Source organism: Columba livia, chromosome 9 (genome assembly GCF_036013475.1).
Source record: "Columba livia isolate bColLiv1 breed racing homer chromosome 9, bColLiv1.pat.W.v2, whole genome shotgun sequence".
Taxonomy (NCBI): domain Eukaryota; kingdom Metazoa; phylum Chordata; class Aves; order Columbiformes; family Columbidae; genus Columba; species Columba livia.
The window spans coordinates 9,005,853-9,025,739 of NC_088610.1; the positions used below are offsets into that span (position 1 = coordinate 9,005,853).

The following is a 19,887-nucleotide window of genomic DNA, read 5'->3' on the forward strand; positions in this document are numbered from 1 at the left end:
TCAGTCCTTGGAGCAGGACTGAACCAGCCAGCAAAAGCTGCAGCCCATCCCCAGCTGGGACCAGAACCCGTGTGGGGTTTGCTCAGCCCTGTCTCCTTTTAGCAGGTGCTCTGCAGAGGTGGCTCAAGATCGCACCTCTCCCTTCTCTGCCTTAACATAAAGAGTTTGGCTCTAAAGAAAGTACTTTTTTAAAACCCATAGGGGAAAGCACTGATTTACAGGTGTTAACCCTCCACTGGGGTACAGCTGCAGTCTTTACCAGATTATCAAAACTGGAGTGAGGAGCATGAAGCTTTACATGGCTTTGCAGAGCCCCAGGTCTCAGCTGCAGGCTGAGAGCCTGCCCTCCCCCCAGTTAGCCCAGCAGCCCTTTCTGTTTTCACTTTCTTTCCTAATCATCATTTATATTTCCTTCTGTGGCAGTGCACAGACAAGAAGCATCGGTCTCCTGCTCTCTCTCCACCTCCTTTCCACCCATGTGACTGAGCACTCCCTGTATCAAGTGAAAGTTTTCAGTCCCTGGGATACCTTGATTTCCTTTCCATCCACTCCACGGTGAGAAACAGCGTCTCTCAGACCTGCAGCTGCGCTGGCCATGGGGAGGAATGCACAACAGTTCATCCTGCTAACCTTCGCCTCTGGTGAGTAACATCCTCCATCATTTCTATCAGAAAAATGAGACAGACTATGCTGGTTTTGTTTCTTTGCAGTCAGGACAGCACCTAACAGACTGAAAACTTTAAATAATTTTGTTGCTAGCACTGAGGATGCTTTTAGTAAAGTCCTCCTGCTACGAAATAGCTATAGCTACATTTAATTGCAGCTGTTATAGACTTAGTCTGATGTTTTCTTGTGTATTTTCCTTGCATTCCGTGGTGACCTAAATTCTGACTGTGAGATGGAGTCAGCTCAAAATAGTATTAAAGCAGGCTTTTTTGGGCTTGCTTTTCTTAATTAAAAGTAATTTCCAGACTATCAGAACTCACTGAAAGTCTTCAGTGAGACAAGTAGAAGAAAAACTATGGAAGCGTTGCTCAAAGTCATTCATTTGTCTGCATTGCAAGAGAGAGCACCATCAGGAAAGCAAGAGTGAAGCGGAGGGCTTGGAGAAGGCAGGCTGGGGCTTATCTCAATGACACACCATGTCCAAGTCACTGTTCAGTCCTTAATGCTGCTCTGTGAAAATCTGTGGAGCCAGCGTGGAGAAGGATGTGTCCCAGCATGTCAAGTCATCCCTCAGTACCTGCAGCAGTAGAAAATCTGCCAGATGAAAGACAGCATGTGATTTAACCTGTGTAATGACTAAAGCTTTGAGCTTGCTGGTGGGGTGCTGGATTTCTGCTATGTATTTTGCCATCAGCACACAGGGATCACACGAATAACACCTCCCGTCCCCCTCCCAGCTCAGGGAAACAGCCCAGGGGCTCGATTCACAAGTTGCTTCTGCCATATCTGCTCTGCTTTCCCACACCTACTTCATCGCCAGAGCTGCTGAAGTAGCCTCAAGATGTATACATGAAAGGAGAGCAAGATCAGACTGAGGGAAGTGACACTAATAACTCAGTGGTCAGCGAGGATATTTTGACCAGAAAGAATTTGGTTCCTTGGCTCCTTATCCATTTTTGATCATTTCTTTAATAACTTCTTGTGATGTGTTATTAATGCCACAAGTCAAGTCTTCCTGTGCAGACAGAGAATTAAACATAATTAGAGTTTAATGGATAAAGTCTGATGGATTGGAGGCTTAAGAAACTGCTCCTGTATTGGTGGGAATCCGTGACAGTACTGAAACCTCTCAGAAAATCTCTGTGCTTTGCCAGTTCCTCAGGGACTGGAACCAAAGCAGCCAGTGCCAGTGAGAGCGTCTTTGGTGATTGTAGGAGCTGGGCCACATTTTCGTGCCCACACAAAATCAGTCAAACATAAGCATTTCTGTGTAGCAAAAGCAGAACAAGTGTGCTAGGCTGCCGAGCAGCATGAGTGTGTGGTTAGATGAGAAGAGGAAAAAATCCCCAGCAAGAGTTTTTTTCACCAGCTGCACGACAGGACAGCAAGCTGAGAAATGTCATAGCCAGACCATGGCACTGAGCGCTCCACTTCCCATCGTAATGCCTGGGAGCAGAGCAGTGACCTTCCTTTGCTGACATTGATTGAAACTCCCCGATCACCAAAGCATGAAAATGGGGTCTCCAGGCCTAGACCAGGGACAGCAATTTTCTGAGAGCCGCTCTGATCCTGTTGTGGGAGTTTTGTTCTGAAGCGTTGTATGCATGGAGGTTTGCTGGGCAGAAATACAGCCCTCGGCATTTGTAACGCACGACTTTGAAGCTGAGGTGAGACGAGGGGATTGCAGCTGCTTGCTCCAGGGACATACACCCCAGGGACCACACGTCCCTCAAGCAAAATGTTGGTCGTTTGAAGTTTTGAAATGGCCTCATAGAAAAAAGAAACAGAGACGGATGGCATTGCAGGGCTGCAATTTGCTGTTGCTCTGTGGCCCTTTTTGCTGGCAGAGCCATGAGAAGTGCTGGCATAGGGAGGGCCTTGCAACTGGCTCCTTGGCCAAGATGTGCCAGGCTCTTGGAGAGGCAATGCTGAGGGACATGTCGTGAAGCCTCCCAGACCTTAGCTGAGGGGTAGGTCAGGCATACCATGGGGCCACCTGCCCCTTTGCACAGCAGAGCTACTGACCTACCTCCAGCAGCCACCTGAGAAGAGCCAAGACCGTTAGGTGCAACTGGAGATAAATCCTCACCCATCCCTGGGAGCTCATGTGGCCAAAGGCCTTTTGAGAAGATGACTCAAACCAACAGGTTTAGCAGTGTGGCCGTGCCCTGACAGATGCTCCAAAATGCTGGGGAGAACTGTGGGAGGCTGGAGGAGCAGTCTGGCAGGTCAGTGGGTATGGCCACCCAAAAGACAGCTGACTTTACCCCTCACTGACCATCTCAGGCTGAACATTCCTCTAGTGAAAAATAGACAGGTTGAAATGAGCTTTTGAGGGAAAATTAAGTTGCATTCAAAAGCTATGGCTGGCATCCAAATGTTAGTGAAATAGTGTTTCTCTACACATCTGTAAAACAAGTGTTATCTGGTCAGTAATCTGAACCAATCTGTTAACTAAAAACTAAGAAGTACCGACTACTTCAGACTTGCGTAAATTTAAATATGGGTTGTTTTGCAATCCTATAGGGGAAAAAAGACTGAAAATTGCAACTTCTTCTTTTTGCTTTTTATCATGATAATACACTTAGATGCAACTACCTATAGTTGGCATATGGCAACTGCTCTGAATTTCTACCAGCACATTGAGAAGGATATAAGTTATTTTCAGATTGCCAGCAGGTGTGGGGAAAATGAGAAATGAACTAAAGTATCTTATTAATTATGGCATTTTTAGGTTCCTTCTAATAAAATTCACAATTGGAGGGATCTGTCCTGTCATTTCAACTGTAACAAGCTGCAATTCTTTGATGATAACAGCTACACTTGCAGCCAAGTATGTTTTGTACAGAACAGAGGCGAAACCCGGGCAATTTTAGGGATGTGGAATATATACCTACACTTCTGTTCTTCTCTAGCATAGTCATTTTAAGGGAAAATTGAAGTGTGGGTTCAGATCTATACATCTGTTCTCATTTCTTTTGTTTTGATCTTGAATTTGATTCAAAACCAAGTAGGTTCTGCTGTAGTCTATATTTACCCTAAAATGGTGAGATTTTGTGAATTCAGCTATTGTTGCAGATGTCCATTCATGCTGAGTAAAAAGAAATAAATGAAAGGAAGGTGAGCTTGTGAGATTTCAGCCACTTCCACTCTGAATGTGTCTCTGGCCTTAAGAGATTCTAAAATCCAAATCTCAGCAACCAGCCTGCCACAAAGTCTCCATACAGATTCATGATAAATTTATCTGGAAAAAACAACATGCAATAAACTTCTCAATGTTTTGTGGCATCCTCGGTGGAGCTTTACTGCTAGGAGTATGACCTGTCTTGGACTTTTGGGTTCCTGCTGCCTCCAAACTGGAGAATTCATCTCCATCTTCCAGCTAATTTAGGCAACGAGGCATTTAACTACACCTGAAGCTTCATGCCCATCCAGGAATTAATATATGTCAGTGATTTAGCTTTTATCCTGACCTTGTCTCTTCAGAGTCTTGTTGCATACTCACAATCAAAGACTCACACAGAAGAGTTGTGACCTTCATCTATTCTACAATGTATTTTTCCCACTTTTTATTCACTTCATTATTTACATTTAGGAGCCAGATATTTCCTTTTCAGTTCAGCAAGTGACACATTTCTGTAAATGTTATAAGATGGAAGTGTAGTTTTGGTGCTGTGACTATCTTTAGATGTGGTCCAAAAAGCCCCTGGATGCTGTACACTTAAATTTGTTTCTTGTTGTTGAAAGAGCATCAGTAAGAGGGCTGGTCTTTCCTTGTTCGGAGAATCTGCTTGGGTACCTTCCAGAAGGGAAAATCTTTTGGGTTCAAGCTGACATGGCTACTACAAAACCATATATAAATATCTGGAATTTCCCCATCTCACAGACTGGTTTCCCAGACTCTAATGAATCACTGTAAGACCATTATGCTGCTTCATTTCCTTCACACACACAAAACGTTCCCTTTCCCCATGCTTTCTTGGTAAGTAACCACCCACCCCTTTGTCTGTAACACCCACTTCGTCTTCCTTAGACCTTCGTAATTTGCTTCCAGCAAATCTTGCTGTTCTACTGCCTGCAAGGAAAGTCTTGTGCTGCCTGGGGATCATGCAAGGTCTGCACACACCTCCGGCATCCTCTGGCTTTTTCAGCAGTAAAGGCAGTGTGTGGGGAGCTGGGAGCCCACGGGCTTCCACTGCAATGGGTGTAGTCAGAGGTGTGAAGATTGGGGAAATGGTGAAAGGTTATGGATAGTCCTGCGCCATGTCTGCTTTCACTCATATCATGACGGGAGTCAAATGAAGAATAAAATCATATCACTCATTTGATAACAAAATCAGCACAGTTATATTGTGGGTATCAAAAGAAATGTTGAATGTATAGGTTTCTAGACTACTGACTTATTTGTTTCTTGCAGCATTTTTCTCCTGCTTTGCTGAAGTGACCCTGGGGACTGAACTGTCTCCAGGAGCCACATCCTTCCACCATACGACTACCTCTGCTCAGCCACTTTCCTTTAATCATTCTTCAAGCCATCAAGACACCACAGCTCATTTTAACAGCACTGGCTCTCCTAAAACAACACCCATAAGCCATAGCACGGCTGTGCAGACAACAGACCAGAGTCAGGTAACAACAGGACCAGGCCATCACACAACGGCCCAGGCAGGAGAGACCACCATACAAGTGACCAGCCAGAAATCTCCCACAGTGTTATCCACAACGTCAGCAGACAACACAACTGCAGCTGGCCCGGCTACAACCCAGGCAATGGAAATGGTTACAGCTGCAGTGAAGAGCACAACCGTACACTTTATATCTTCAACCAAGCAAGGCAGAACACATGTGAGCACAGAAATGACAGCAACAGCCACAAATTCAACCATAAAACATACACCACCAAATACGCAAATGACATCCGCTGCCGTAACTGCTACAACCACCACCATGGAAACTGGAAAGCCCACCACAGGGTCAGGAAATCTAACAACCTTGCCTAAAAGTCTAACAGCCACAACCACGACCAACACAACAACTATTCATCCAGAGACTCAAACAACCATCCCATCTACTACAAGGACAGTGAGACCCACTCTTGCACCGCATCCTTCTCCTATCCCAACTGGCACATACACTGTTTCCAATGGGAACCAGACATGCATCAAAGCAGTCATGGGTTTGCAACTGATGGCTCAAAATACACAGGTGAGGTGGAAGCGCTACAAGGCTGAGCTTTGTAGTGCCTGTTTCTTCATTAGCTGAAATTTATTCTTTTTCTTTCAAAGTGATTTTCAGAAGTGAGCTTGTATGATAAAAATATGTGGTTTGCTACCGGTCCGAGGCCTTTTCTGTGCCACAGCATCTCAGGTGCTGTACTTGGCTTGTATGATGATGCCAGTGGGACATACGGGTGCTTTGTTATCTATCTGTGGTAGTAGTACTTGGGAGTTGTGTCTCCCAGAATGGGAGACTAATTAAAATCCAAATTGACTTCAGTGAAGGGCTTGACATTGCAAGTTGCAATGAAAGCAAGAAATGTCAGCTCTTGGGCTTGGATTCAGAGGTGAGTTGTCTTGATGCTGACAGGTGGAGATTTTAGGACACAGGAACTGCCGGGCTGGATCAGAGCAGGGGAGCTGGTACCCTTTCCCAGCAGTGATCCACTGTGAATGATTCAGCAAAAGATGTAAGAAAACCTGAAATGGAGATCATGCCCTTCAGAATTAAGGTTTTGTAACCTCCATTAATACAGTATGTGGGGTTGTATCATCAGACTCTGAAGTTCATATGCCTCAAGCCATCTCCATTATCCATCCAAATATCCTTGCCTGGAGTCTGAATATTTCTAACATAGGATGAGTAGCTAATGTTGGTGAAAGCAATTTGCATGGAACCATTTAAGTTAGAAAAGACCCTTAAGATCATTGAGTCCAACCATAACATAACACTGCCAAGTCCACCACTAAACTGTGTCCTTTAGCGCCGCACCTGCACGTCTTTTATCCCTTGTCCTGTCTGAAGCCAGGCAGGGAGCATTGTTCCTAGCCTCACCAGAACATGGTGAGATGTTTGTTACAAAAGGTGTGTATGAGATGAGACTGAAGAAGCCAATTTGTGTATTTAGGGCCCCAGAGCTCTCCTTTTAAGCTACAATGTGGGTTGGCTGATGCTAGAGATGAATTGTGCAGGACATAATGGAAAGGCCAGAGTGATACAGGGAGCAACAAATTGAAGCCAATCTAACCACTGTCTGTTTCTGTCTTGATCTTTCTTCTGCCTTCAGGCACAAGCTCCCACTGCTCTTTCTTTTTAAATTACCACTGGTGTTCACCTGACCCTGCTCTGAGTGAGCAGAAAATGATTATTTTCTGCCAGCTTAACACACTGGGGCAGCTCAGTGCTGTGTCAGACAAGCACTAGTGCTGGTTTATGAACGGGCAATGACCCCAGCAGCCAGTGCCCTGTTCATTCAGCCATGTAGAGCCTGCTTGGAAAGCAAAACAAAAGCATCTATGAATCTCTGTGATTCTTATCAAAGCTTTGCCCTCCTGGTCATCAGCAGCCCTGCAATGTCTCTTCTCTCCACAGAAGCAGATGGAGTATGTGGCTGTAAACCCCAACGAGACGCAGACATCTGGCAGCTGTGGGACCACACAGGCTGAGCTGAACATAACTTTCAGTGGAGGGTTTATAAACTTCACCTTTGTAAAGGTAATTGTTGCATTTAAAGGGAAGGAGTGTTTAGGACTGGGGAGCTGGGACTACAGCTGCCTTTCATCCAACCTGTGCTGTGGGAAAAGGCATTTCATCCATTTCATTCCACCTGTATGTAAGGCGCGATTACTCCTCTCCTTCTCAAGACACTAGGATCATAGAACCATGGGTGAACTTAGGTTGGAAAAGACTTTGGAGGCCACCTGGTCCAACCTCCTGCTCAGAGCAGGGCTAACTTCAACATCAAATCAGGTCTAGTCTATTTGAACTTGGAATTTGGAAAGGCTGGTATGTGCAATGAAGGGTAAGTACAGTACCTTGCCATCCTTTGATAGAAACCATTTAAGAACGCTGTTAAAGCTATCAGTCTAGCAACACAAAGCCTAGAAATAGCTCCAAGCAAAAATCTGCCCCTTATTTTTATGTAAAAATCCAGTGGGAGGGAAAGCCAGGTCTGACATTTGCAATGGAAAAGGATGGAGGGAATGGGTTTGGGGCTGGAGTCCCTGCACAGAGACAAGCTGTGTGTGCCAGGAGCTCTGACTCATGTCATCAAGTTGCTTTTACAAAATGGTGCTTTGGGGACCACCTGAGTGCAGGTGAGATTAGTCATTCCTTTCCCATAAATGCCACGTATCGCAACTGCCCAGCCAAAAGCCAGCTGTGGTTGTTAGACTGAAATGGCAGCCTGTGCAGTTGTGAGTGCCCAGGAGCCGTGACCCATCCACAGCTGAAGGGGACCAATTTAATCTTAATTTTGAGTGGAAAATTCCAAATAAGTGAACTACAACAACCGAATTGCATATAAGTGCCCTTAAAATGCACCACACCAGGGAGACTTATAAGTACACCCAGACACTTGGCCAAGAGAGAGGCCCATGCTTACGCAGTGGGAAAATGAGCTTTCTTTTTGACGTCGTGCCTCTTGATACCATGTTCCCTGCTGGGACCATATCGTACATGGATGAGGCTTTAACATAAACTACCATGAGTGCTGCTGATATTATAACCACAGGAGAAAATTGCTGAGTGCAGCCATCCTCTTGCTTTCTCAGACATTTACACAGTTTATACATTTTGGGAGGCAGCACACAGTACCATTTCTCTGGAAGTTAATAAGGGCTGGGGGGTGATGCCGGCAGGGCTGGAGACAAAAGTTAATATTGCGTATGAAGTCATTAATGGGCAGGGAGGAATACGACATGGATTGGATCCCACCACACTCTGCCTGTGCGTGTATTAAGGCCACGTCCTGGAGCTCCACAGCAGTTCAGATCTGCATCTGGCCATCGCTGCTGATCTCTGTCCTTCAATTAATCAAGGGAAAATCTCAACCTTACAGCCTGGTGCAAAGCTCAGATTAGTGACAGTTAATACAAGTACAAATGGTTAATCAGTCATTTCCATAGGAAGTCCAAGAGGCAACAGCATATTATACCCCACCAGAGCCATTAATGATTGAGCAGAGAAAATATTTCAATTAATAGTCATCTTGATTTTAGTTTATGGCAGAAAGTTTTCTTAAAGCTCCAGAGGAAAAGTGAGGTAAAAAATCAAGGAGTTGTTTTAAAACAAAGGAACACTTCAGACCATGAGTGTTTGCCTTAAATGTATGCTTCCTGCAACAAGGGGAGCATTTTCTGTGCTACAAGGATCCTTAGAAAACGCCTGGTGATTCAAGTACCCATGAAAGCCCCAGCTCACAGCAGTGCTAAGGAGAGTGATGTGAACCTTTAGGAGGTGCTTGACCTGTCTTGCCCTGAAAAAGGTGGTTATTGGCACAACATTAGAAAATCCTCCCTTCACTTAAAGATAAGCCTCAAGAGCGTAGCAGGGCTTGGCTTAGACTTCTTTGAAATTCAAGTTAATAAGAAATCACTTTGCTGCTGTTTTTTGTGTGTTTGGCTCCACCAGCCTCTCCAACTGCTTTGAACCAGGAGTGCTCTGGTGATGGCACTTCTGATTTTCGCTGGTGAAAGAGGAGCTGGACTGGTGCGGGGCAGCAGGAGGTGAGCGGCTGGCTCAGTGCTCACCGCTGCCTTTTGCAAAGGACGTGAAAAAAGGAAGTTTTGTAACCAACCCACAAGAGCTGAAGTAGGTGCAGGTGTTTTCCCCAAGCAAAGTTATTAACTGCGGCCAAACAGAACACAGCACTGCTGCCAAAAAACCCCCCGTAATATTTGACCTATTTATGTCTTTAAGTAGGAATAATGCTGAGAACCTCTTCTCTGGTGTATTTATTTTTTAAACTTACCCAACCAATCCTACTAGCTTTTAAGCTGCATGATATAAAATCTGGATGCCCAGGAGACATTCATGTCTGCTGCACTCCCCAGCTCGCAGCTGGAATGAAAATGAACAGTGGCGCTGCCACATAAAGACTCACATTATAGTCCAACACTGGTACCGGGGAGAAGCTCTGAGGGCTGGCGTTCACTTTGTGACGTCCCAGGGGAGGACAGCATTCAGATTGCACCAGGGTTTTAGGGCACATGCAGGCAGGACACATATAACAAATGGAAATTTTGCTCTGTGCTGTCGTACCAGGTGCTTTCCATGTCAGCAGGTGCATGAAAAACAGCCAGCCAGCACCAACACTGTCAGCAGGGTGGAAAAAAGAGTTATTTCTTCCCTATGCAGAGACATCCAGGTTGCTGTTTCCTTGTTTGTAGTGACCACTGTTGTTAGACAAAATAGGAAATGACTGATACTGGTATGAGACCAGGTCCCAGCTCTTGGTGTATTGCTGACCTCTCCCAGTTCAGAAGGCCGATGAACACAGAAGCGCTGCTGCTGTCTCCAGTCTGCTCACACGAAAAGCATTGATGCATAAAGTGTACCCAGTGCCCAGAGTCCTGAGTGCTGCTATAGCTGTGGGCTGAGGTGCTGCAAGCGGTCAGGCTGCAGGTCATCATGGCGTGGTTCAGCAGGATTACTCACAAGAGCACTGCAGGGACTCTCAGTGAAAGTATGTCAGGTGAATAAAAGCAAAACGGCTTTATCACGTGCCAGTGAATTTGCACAATGTATATTTGCTTAACTCCCTCTTACTTTTGGTTACTGCAAGTATCACACAGATGTCAAGTTTGAGCAGTGTGGGCAAAATCACACCTGCATGGTCCAGTGTCACTGGTGATGCAGCTGAGCTTGCTGCAGTACAGCAGCCTCTTATCTATTAGATGAAGTGATTTGGAAAAGAAAAAAAAAAAGCAATATACCCAAGCAAGTTGGTTCTTGATGCTTTGAAATGTGTTTCTTTGGGAAGTTCTTTGTGGCCATTTTGCTGTGGTGAACTGCATTTTTTTCACAAATACGAGGATGTATTATTAATAAGGATGTATCTTCTTTTGCAGCAAGATCCAGTGTACTATGTCAGTAAAACTGAAGCCAGATTGGAGTTATCTTCTGGAGGTCAGTGATTTTACACTTACTTAATTTCATATCAAACTGTTTTGGTGGTGAGATAGGTTTTCTTATCTTTAAAACACTGGATTTTGCAACTTATGTATTTTATCAGGCTTTAAACGTGTAATTCACCTGAATCTTATGAGATGAAAATGGAAGAGAAGGGACTGGGCTGCAGTTTCATTAGAATTGTTCAATTTTCCTTTTGTCCTCAAAAAAAATTCCCTGCCTTTCACTACTCTTTCAGAATAGAGATTACTTCAAACATGAATTTAAGATACAAAACAGTTCTCAAAATTTTTATCTGGAAACACAAAAATGCTGTGACTCCAGTTCAGTCTCATACATCTTTTCAATCTAATAGGCCAAATTAATACAGTATCTGGACCACAGAAATGCAGAGCTGGATCCAGATTTCAAATACACCAATATGGAGAGGAGACGTGTCTGGCGTTTTCCTTTGGCAAAAATAAGAACTGGATCTAGGCTGATGTTCTTCAAACCATCCTGTAATCCTAGACCTTGTCTGTGCTCTTCTCAGGCAAACAGATTTTCTCTTTTCTTATATAGCCCTGCTTCTCGCCATTTGAACAGTCAGGAGCTGCCTCAGATGCAACCTCCTAAGAAATGCTAAGAGAATATCATTTAGGTCAGAGAGAAAAAAATTGAGCTATCACATCAGATTTTCTGTGACATTAGTTTTGCACAAATTTTTCACATTATACCAAACCTGTGGCAGGTTAATGACTATATGATGTCACTGCTCTGTTTGTTACTCATAAGTATTCGGACTGACTTATTTAATACATAAAGCGATACAGATTAGATATATCAAATTCCCATGCTAGAGATGGTATCTGTGTTTTGTCTGGAAATAGCTGTGCTAGAGACCTAAGACAGTTGTCTTCTCCTGCGAGAATCCTAACCCCTTCTTGCAAACTGAGGTTCTTAAAATATTATTTGAAGAAGCATCCAAAATTTTCACTACTTTTTCAGACCCAAGCTCAGCTGAGTGGCCCACTGATAATTAAAGCACTCATTTAAACATGGAAGAAATGTAACTGATACTTTATGGGGAAAATGTTCATGCTTTGTCACATCTGCGAATGCTGCTCTGCCAAAGCACCAGGGACCCTCCATTTTATCTCAGAAAGATTTTGGATCCAACAGAATTAGTGTGGATTCTCATTTGTCTCTCTCTTTATGGCCTCCAGGTATGCTTTACTACGCAGCCATAAATGAGAAGCTGTTTACAACAAAGCTGGGGAATTCCTTTAAGTGTGCGAGCAAGCAAACCTTCAGCTTGGAGAAGAACTTCCAGATACTCTTTGTTAACGTGCAGCTGCAGGCGTTTGATATTGCCGGTAACCAGTTTGGAAAAGGTAAGAAAGAAGGGACACCTTTTCCACCCTTCTGAGATCTACATACCAGAACTCTGGCAGCCTGATATATGTTATCTGCTACATTGCAACCACGCACACGCGTGATCCTGTTACACCTATAGCACAACCACAGCTTTGTCATAGTTCCCAGCTAATGTAATCTGCCTGCTGCTATATTCTCACCCTTTTCCAAGTCATTTGTGCTAATACCTATGCTAATACCTATGTGCTAATACCTATGGGAGATGGAAAAGCATTATTCCCTCCTGCATTCCATACTTTCCATTTCACTGTCTCATTAAAAATGTTCAGCTTTACAGCCACGATTTTATTCTTCACCTATTTTTTTGCAGAGCAAGTGGAGGTGTGTTCACCACCACTGTATTGTCCGAACTCCTAATATGTACAGTTTAGTTCAAGGTCACTGTCCTTGATACAGTCAGAATTTAGTTATTTTGAAAGGTTCTTGACACTCATGATGTCCCACAGCTGCAGCAGCAAAACTGCCGACAAATAAGGGGTATTTGTGAATGCAGGATGACACGTTCAGAGCTGCTCTGTCTAGACATGATGAAATGTGCTCCTGAGGAGGAGCATGACTGGCGTGCTCCCAGTTTCAAAAATAAATGCGATTCTCATTTATCTCTTTTATTGAGTACAGCCACAAAGAAGCAACTATGTGAATCTCATTTATCTCTTTTTTTTTTTTTGAGTACAGCCACAAAGAGGCAACCATGTAGCTTCGTAGAAGACACAGACAAACCAATTCTGACCCCCAGGTCCTTGGATTGCCCACACTGGAAGAATGTATTTGGGTTTATCACAACTTCTTCCCTATACCCACATCTGGGGTTTCTTCCACAGGGAAATTAGATGTTGTCATCCTTGTTTCTTGTCCAGCGATGCAGCCAGGACCTGGCCAGGCTGTGGGGTCCAGGACTGATGGGTGCACCAGGAAACTCCCTTGTCCCACAGTATGGACACCCTCACAGTCTGCTGCATTACTTCTTATGAGGTGCATGAAACATCCTACAAAAAGCAGAGAGGTGGACTAGACGGTACCCTGTGCTCTCTTTCACATTGTCCATCTTCACGTTTCTGTGCCTTCCTCTCAGGGTGTTTCCACACAAGAACTCAGGTGGACAGAGAAGCTTATCAGCTCTCCAGCCCCCCACATGCACTAACATTCCCTTTTCTGACATTTTACTTTCTGCATGCTTACAAAATATTGCCCCTGTATTCTTCTTTTCACCTAAGAATGGCCTTTTGGCTCTGTTTGACTGATTCTTCTTCTGTTAGTTCACCAGTTTGGCTGCCTTTCTTATTCTAGAAGGGTTATAATGGGAAACAACATTTGGAGCTTTTAAACACATGGACTTTTTTTTCCCATACTTTTCTTTAAATTCTTAAAAACCATGCTTCTCATGAAGATTTTATTCATGGGACAACACTGAACTGGAACAACTCATGGAATCCCATCTGGTCCCCACATTCCCATTCAGATTTGTACAATGAGTGAATTCAGTTGTGGCTTTTGCTATGGCCTCACCTCCAGCAGAGACAGAGCTTAGAAAGATTCTCTCTCTCTCTCCTCCCCCACCAAGGCCGGGCTAATCTCTGCTAATCAACACCACATACAAAGTTAAATTAGCTTTACTCTTAATCAAAGGGCTGTGAAAGCAGCTACCACCTCTGAAATAATTCCCCAGTGGCCACAAAATAGTTATGAAACTCTTACATACTTCTGGTGTGTATGCAGATTTTGAAAGACAAAATCCCCAGTGAAGAAATGGCGCTCTACACATCACCAGCCTCCTCCCCTCGGGTTTCTCGAGACTGGTAGTTTCACTTCTGTGCTCCTGAATTGCTTATCATTAAAACAGGAAGAAAAAGGAAACACTAATAATCACTGGTTTCAAGTTCCTTACAGTTTGGTACAGACGATGTAACATCAAATATAATAGCCTGGCCTGTTTGAGTCTGGAAAGCTGTAAAAGGGTTGTCTTCTAGTAGAATGCTGATGCCTTTGGCTTTGTGACGTTGCGTCACATGAAATCACCATCTGGATGAGAGGAGAAGAGGATCAGATTTTGGGGAGAGCCCTGCGGGGAGGCTCTGGAGCTGTGACATGATGCTGTGCACTCCGCACGCTCCCTGGGCCAACTGCCCGCTGTGGCCGTAAAGATTCCACTGGGGAAAAGGCCAAGCCAAGCAGACTGTGCCAGCAGAGTCATCAGAATTAGACAATAACAACAGAGGCTTTTGTCTTAGAGCGCTGTTGAAATCTGCCTTGGAATAGTCACAGGGAGTGACGGGGTGGAGAGGATTGGGGCTCCCCTGTACCCTGAGTATAAACTGGGATATGCTGCGGGTTTTAGCTGATCAAGCTACCCTGCTTAGAGGATAGTTCACTGCTCAGGTGACCCTCAAAGCATCATGATACAGGTCTTTCCCTGGAGCCCAAGGAAGGACCGTTTGTTCCTACAGATGAGAGGGAAGATGTACGTCTGATCCAGTTCTGGGGTAGCACGTTAGTGGTCATCCCCAGACCTTGCCTTCACTCCCAGGGCTGTGCTTGTTGTATTGCAAATTTGAGTGATCCTGCCACTTTTACTTGGGTGAATATTCCATTTATGTCAGGGACCCAGATAGTGTACTCTCTCTGTAGGAAAGCTGCCAATTTACCCCAATTGGGAAGTTCATTTTTAAGTAACGAGTTTCCATTTAATCAGAGGATTACATGAATGTTCATTTTGGTAGGCACTGGCTGAAGTCAGGCTTTGCCCCTTTAGTAGCTAAGAGGTGTGTTTGGAGTGAATAGATCTTTCTATGGTTCTTAAAAGATATTCTTTGCATCTAAACCTTTCCTGGTATCATCATATGTACCATAAAATTACAATGGAACCGCTAAAGCAACCCCCTGGACTAAGTTCAAGGCTCCTGCCTTCCTCATGTCTTGCTGTTCTGAGTTAGCCACAATTATTCTGTGTTAAACAGCGAGGACAATTAGAACTTCATTTTTCTTAGGAAACACTGACTTAACTAGGAATCTTGCTGCACTAATGTGCTGGTCTATGGGCTCCGTTCTCCAGCCTGATCCTTTTTGTTGGGCAGAAGCAATTAGATGCCACATAGGAACAGGTTTTGTCCATGCAGAATACGTATTGCTCTTTATTTTTAGACTTGCACTTTGTAGTGTGATGCTTCACATCTGTGTGTATGTACTGATCTTGATGGTAAAGCAATTCTGGCTTGTATTTGTTAACTTTTCTGGAATATAGATGTACAGCCTAGGGGTACGGTATCCTGCTATAACACATTCTCTGATTTCTTTTTACTTCCAGAAGAAGAATGTTTTCCTGATAAAAAGAGCAAAGCAGCTCCCGTCGCAGTGGGCCTGAGCATCCTGGGACTGTTTGTCATCGTGTTTGTCACATTCCTGATTTCCAGAAGAAAGCCGCACAGAGGATATCAACGCATCTGAGTAATCTGTGTAGCAAGAAGAGAAGTCACAGGAGTTTTAACTTCTACCTGGCAATCTCACTGCCCTGAAGCCATATTTTTAAGTGGGATGACACCCTGTGTTTAAACCTGATTAATATTTCTGGAAGAGATTTCTTTAAGTTGGGAAGGAGAGAACTCACACCATCTACTTTAGGCTATTCTTGGCACCTAATTTAGGTGTAGTCCAGAGGACCAAGTTTGAGGAGCTTATATTCTTTATATTATCAACAAAGGATGCAATTCAGACCACCTAAATCAGATGCCTCAAAATAGCTTAAAGCAAGCAGTATCACTGTTCCCTGGAAAATCCATTAGGTATCTTAAAGATGGTGTTTAGATTTATTAAAATAGATGAGTCCAGCGACACGACCTTCAGGTGAATAAACCAGAGGTCCACAGCTACAGACAACCCTGTTAAGTGAGAGCTCAGTGAAAGCCTTGTGGGAACATTGTGCATGCTAAAGTCTAAGGGCAACTGTTAGTATGATTTCCATAGATAAGCAAGTTCCTCCCAGTACTGTAAATATCACGGCTACTTTTCGTAAGTTGGTAATATGTAGTAATATGTGACTCTTACTCCAGAGAAAGTATTTTTAGAAACTTTTCTAGGTACCATGTTCATGGAAATCCACTGGCACTGTATGCTCAAGGCTTCTGTGGGAAATAAAAGCTTGCACAGGCCTTGGACAAACTCTCTGCCCCAAAGCAAATGCTACCCAGTGAGCTCACAGCTGAGCAGCTGGATTGGCATCTGGAAATAATTTGGAGCTGCTTTGAAGCACGTTAATTGTAACACTCTGTAGTCTGCTTCCGGCTCAGCCAATGATGAAGGCATGAAAGTAGTAATTGCTTTGGAGATTCAATTCAGCTAATGTTATTTGTTGTAACAAGAAAAATCTCCTTGTCACAAAAGATTGACAAAGCTCAACAATTGCACAAATGTGCACATACAGACACACATGCACGCACCACATACAAATCTGTTCAGTGCAGCAAACAACCTCAAAATTATAAGAAATTATATATAAAAACATTTATAAAAAAAAGAAAATAATATTAAATAAGAGCACACTTCCTTCTTAGGACTTGGGGTAATGGCTTAAATTCTACCAATAAAGTTTTGTCTGGAAAAAGATTGGAATGGCACTCATTGAACAAAAGAAACGCTGAAGTAATCTCCAAAAATTCCTTGTTGTTAATATGCTAAACAAAACAGAAATACTGGGAGATAATTTCTATTAATAATGGCCCAATCATGAGCATTTATTAATGATGATGGAGCCTCATTGGATTTTCACTGGGTAAAACTGATGACAATGTCTTGTGAGTTACATTTCCCTTAAGTATTTTAAAAATAATTTTGATGTTTTACTAGTTGGGAGTTTACTCATCTAAATTAAGAAGGAAAATAAATCCTTCCATTCCATTAATTACTAGAACATGCTGGTCTGTGTAGAGCAGGAATCTTGGTCATACTGTTCCATAATCACCATAATATGTAGCTATGGAAGTAATTAACAGTCCCCAGAAATTTTCCCTTTGAGTCTGAACGAAACAATAAAAAAGAGAAAAATCAAGACATTTTCGTGGCTCTTTTGCACTTGGAGAAGCATAAGACAGAAGTCAGAACCAGCTGTGCACAAGGGAGACAGTTCAGTACAACTATAAGATAAAGTAGCACAAGAAACAGAATATCAAACTTTCAAAGCTTTAACATAGATACAGTGCTTTGAACTGTATTCAGCTGAATATTCAAATTGAAATTTGATTGTTTCAACTATTATTTTGCAAAAGGCTCCAGCACTGTTAATATTGCTTAGTGAACTGTATTTAGCTTATTTTCACCCTTCCTCCTCCCCCCATCAGTGGCCAGGACGCTGCTGAACGCAGGGACATCGGTCAGGCCCTTGGCTTAATAGAGTCACTCTAGTCCTAGGGTTAGTTAATACCATGAATCTGTTGTTTAGAAAGCAGGTTTTTATACTCAATTAAAGCATTTCCTTTTTTAAAAACAGGAGAATTGATGAATTGATGAGGTGTCCAGCAGAAAAGGTAAATATATGGAAGAGATTCCATTTGAAAATGAACCTGTGTTTCAAAAACAAACACTGCCTAAAAAGCTCAGCACTGCACATGATCTGACTCAAAGCCATTCCAACTAGTGATTAATAGACATCTTTCCCATTCAAAATTAAGTCCTATTATTTAACATGTTCTTTGGATTGTTGGGTTGCACACACCCAATGTAGACACAAGGGCATCCCATGAGCATGATGATATCATACTTAGCAAGATCAGCAAGGAGTTTGTAAAGCAGGATTTAATTTCTTTCAGTCCTTTTTGCTCTCTGATAGACAAAGTCCAAATTAAGAAACAGCTGTTAATTCTGGTTGAAAGAGGAAGGGAGATGTAGATTAGCTTCTTGAGTGTATGGAGATGGTTTGGTTGATCACTTCGGCTTGCTATAATATATGGTTGCTAAAAAATAATTTGCTATGAGAAGTAAGTTATGCTTTTTATTTTTCTATTACTGGTATTTCTATAACAAAAGTTGTATTTAGTCATTAAAGTGTGCATTGCTATGCATTTATTATATTCCTCAAGTGCTGTCTCACCTAAACTTTTAAAATCCAAGTACAATCTAACAAACAGGCAGGCTACTATAGGCTTTGGACACAAGCCACAGGCACAGATATACTTGTATCCTAACCATATTGGTGATTATTTCTTCTGTGGCTTGGGCAGCTCAACTGACATTTCTATCTTTGTTTCAACAGAATTACCAAAAAAATAAAGGGGGTGTTGAAAAGATTATGTGATTTGATGTTAATCTCCACACAACTTCCAGAATATCTGAATTCACCATGTTTCTTTATATGACTAAATGTCTTTTTGTTTTCTATTGGTGCAATAAACACAGACCATAACTCATAGCAGATGTGATGGATGGATGGATGGATGGATGGATGACTTCATCTTTAAACTGCTTTCACAGATAATAATCTTAGGAATTATGATAAGAGTCTTTTGAGAAGAATGCATCCTTTCAATGTGAAGTTATGGAAACTAAAGGAAATAAATAACTTGGAAAATACCACACATAAACTTGAGAATTCAACAGCTTCTGTGTTGGTCAAAGGAATTTCCCAAAGGATGGAGGCTGGTCCAGATGATCTGTAAAGGTCCTTTCCGACCCAAACCAGTCTGTGACTTTGCTGTGATTTTGCTACATCAACAGCCAGCTTAAAATATCATAAATGTAGGACAGCTGCATGAGGTAAATTTCTCAATAAAAGGGAACGCTAAAAGATTCTTCTGCTTCATCTTTAAAGGTTTTTCAGTGAACCTTGAAACCAAATTTGTCTAGATCTACATTTGGCTAGTAACTGCAGCCAGACCGTTTTGGGTGCAGGGTCCTCTAAGGCCATTGTTGGGAGTCTGGGGGCTGGGTGGGCAGATGGGGGAACAGGACGCTACCTTCTCTCTGGTGAGCAAGATAAGGCTCTGAAATGGCCAAATCCAACATGTCATGCTTCTCATGGCTAATGAAGCAAAGGTTGTTAGGTGGATTGCAGGAAAGCAGAAGACGCGGTAAAGATGGGAGAGGAAATCCTATCTCTCTGCTGCTGGCAGCTGATTCGGGAACTTGTCTGTTAGAGAAGTGCCAGTGAGGACAGCAGAAAGAAAGAAACTTCCACCACTGATAAAACACCACAATTATTCTTTACTTGCTATTACTGCTTCTAGTGCCAGTGCACACCCCTACATGATGGATGATTTAATGGCTACAGATCACAAGATGAAAACTTTGCAAGCCCCTTGATTTGCACTCCAGTGGCGAAGCGGGGCTGCTGGGAGAGCAGGGTCAGTTTGCTCTGCTCTTTTGCACTTGGTTGACCTGGTGCAATATTAAATTTGGTGCCGGGTTTGCCCAAGTGATACACCTAATGAGTGGACAAAGTTCCTGTCTTGTTCATCTTAGTTTTAGAAGCTGGGCTGGTAAATACACACTTGGGAGATGCATTTCAGCTGCTGAACTATGACTTAGATGGGGCCTTCTGCATATTCATTGCTGAGGGAGGGTGGGGTGTGTGTCTGAAGTGGACCCTTGAAGGCTGCTGGATGTCTCAAATTCTCTCTTTCTTGACAAGGTTTAATGGCAGGTGGAGGGACAGTCAGTCATTTTTCCTTTTAAGGCAAAACCTCCTCCGTCTGT

The 19,887-nt window shown here is 43.1% G+C and overlaps 1 protein-coding gene across 1 annotated transcript; it reads left to right on the forward strand.

Moving 5' to 3' along the window:
* The first annotated feature begins 138 nt into the window (after positions 1-138).
* LAMP3 (lysosomal associated membrane protein 3) lies at positions 139-18,604 on the forward strand. The gene is made up of 7 exons (XM_021293140.2): positions 139-318; positions 424-641; positions 5,084-5,871; positions 7,255-7,377; positions 10,734-10,791; positions 12,000-12,167; positions 15,512-18,604. Exons 2-7 carry the CDS (start codon positions 596-598, stop codon positions 15,649-15,651), a joined length of 1,323 nt encoding a protein of 440 aa, XP_021148815.2. The 5' UTR covers positions 139-318; positions 424-595; the 3' UTR covers positions 15,652-18,604.
* Positions 18,605-19,887: the final 1,283 nt, after the last annotated feature.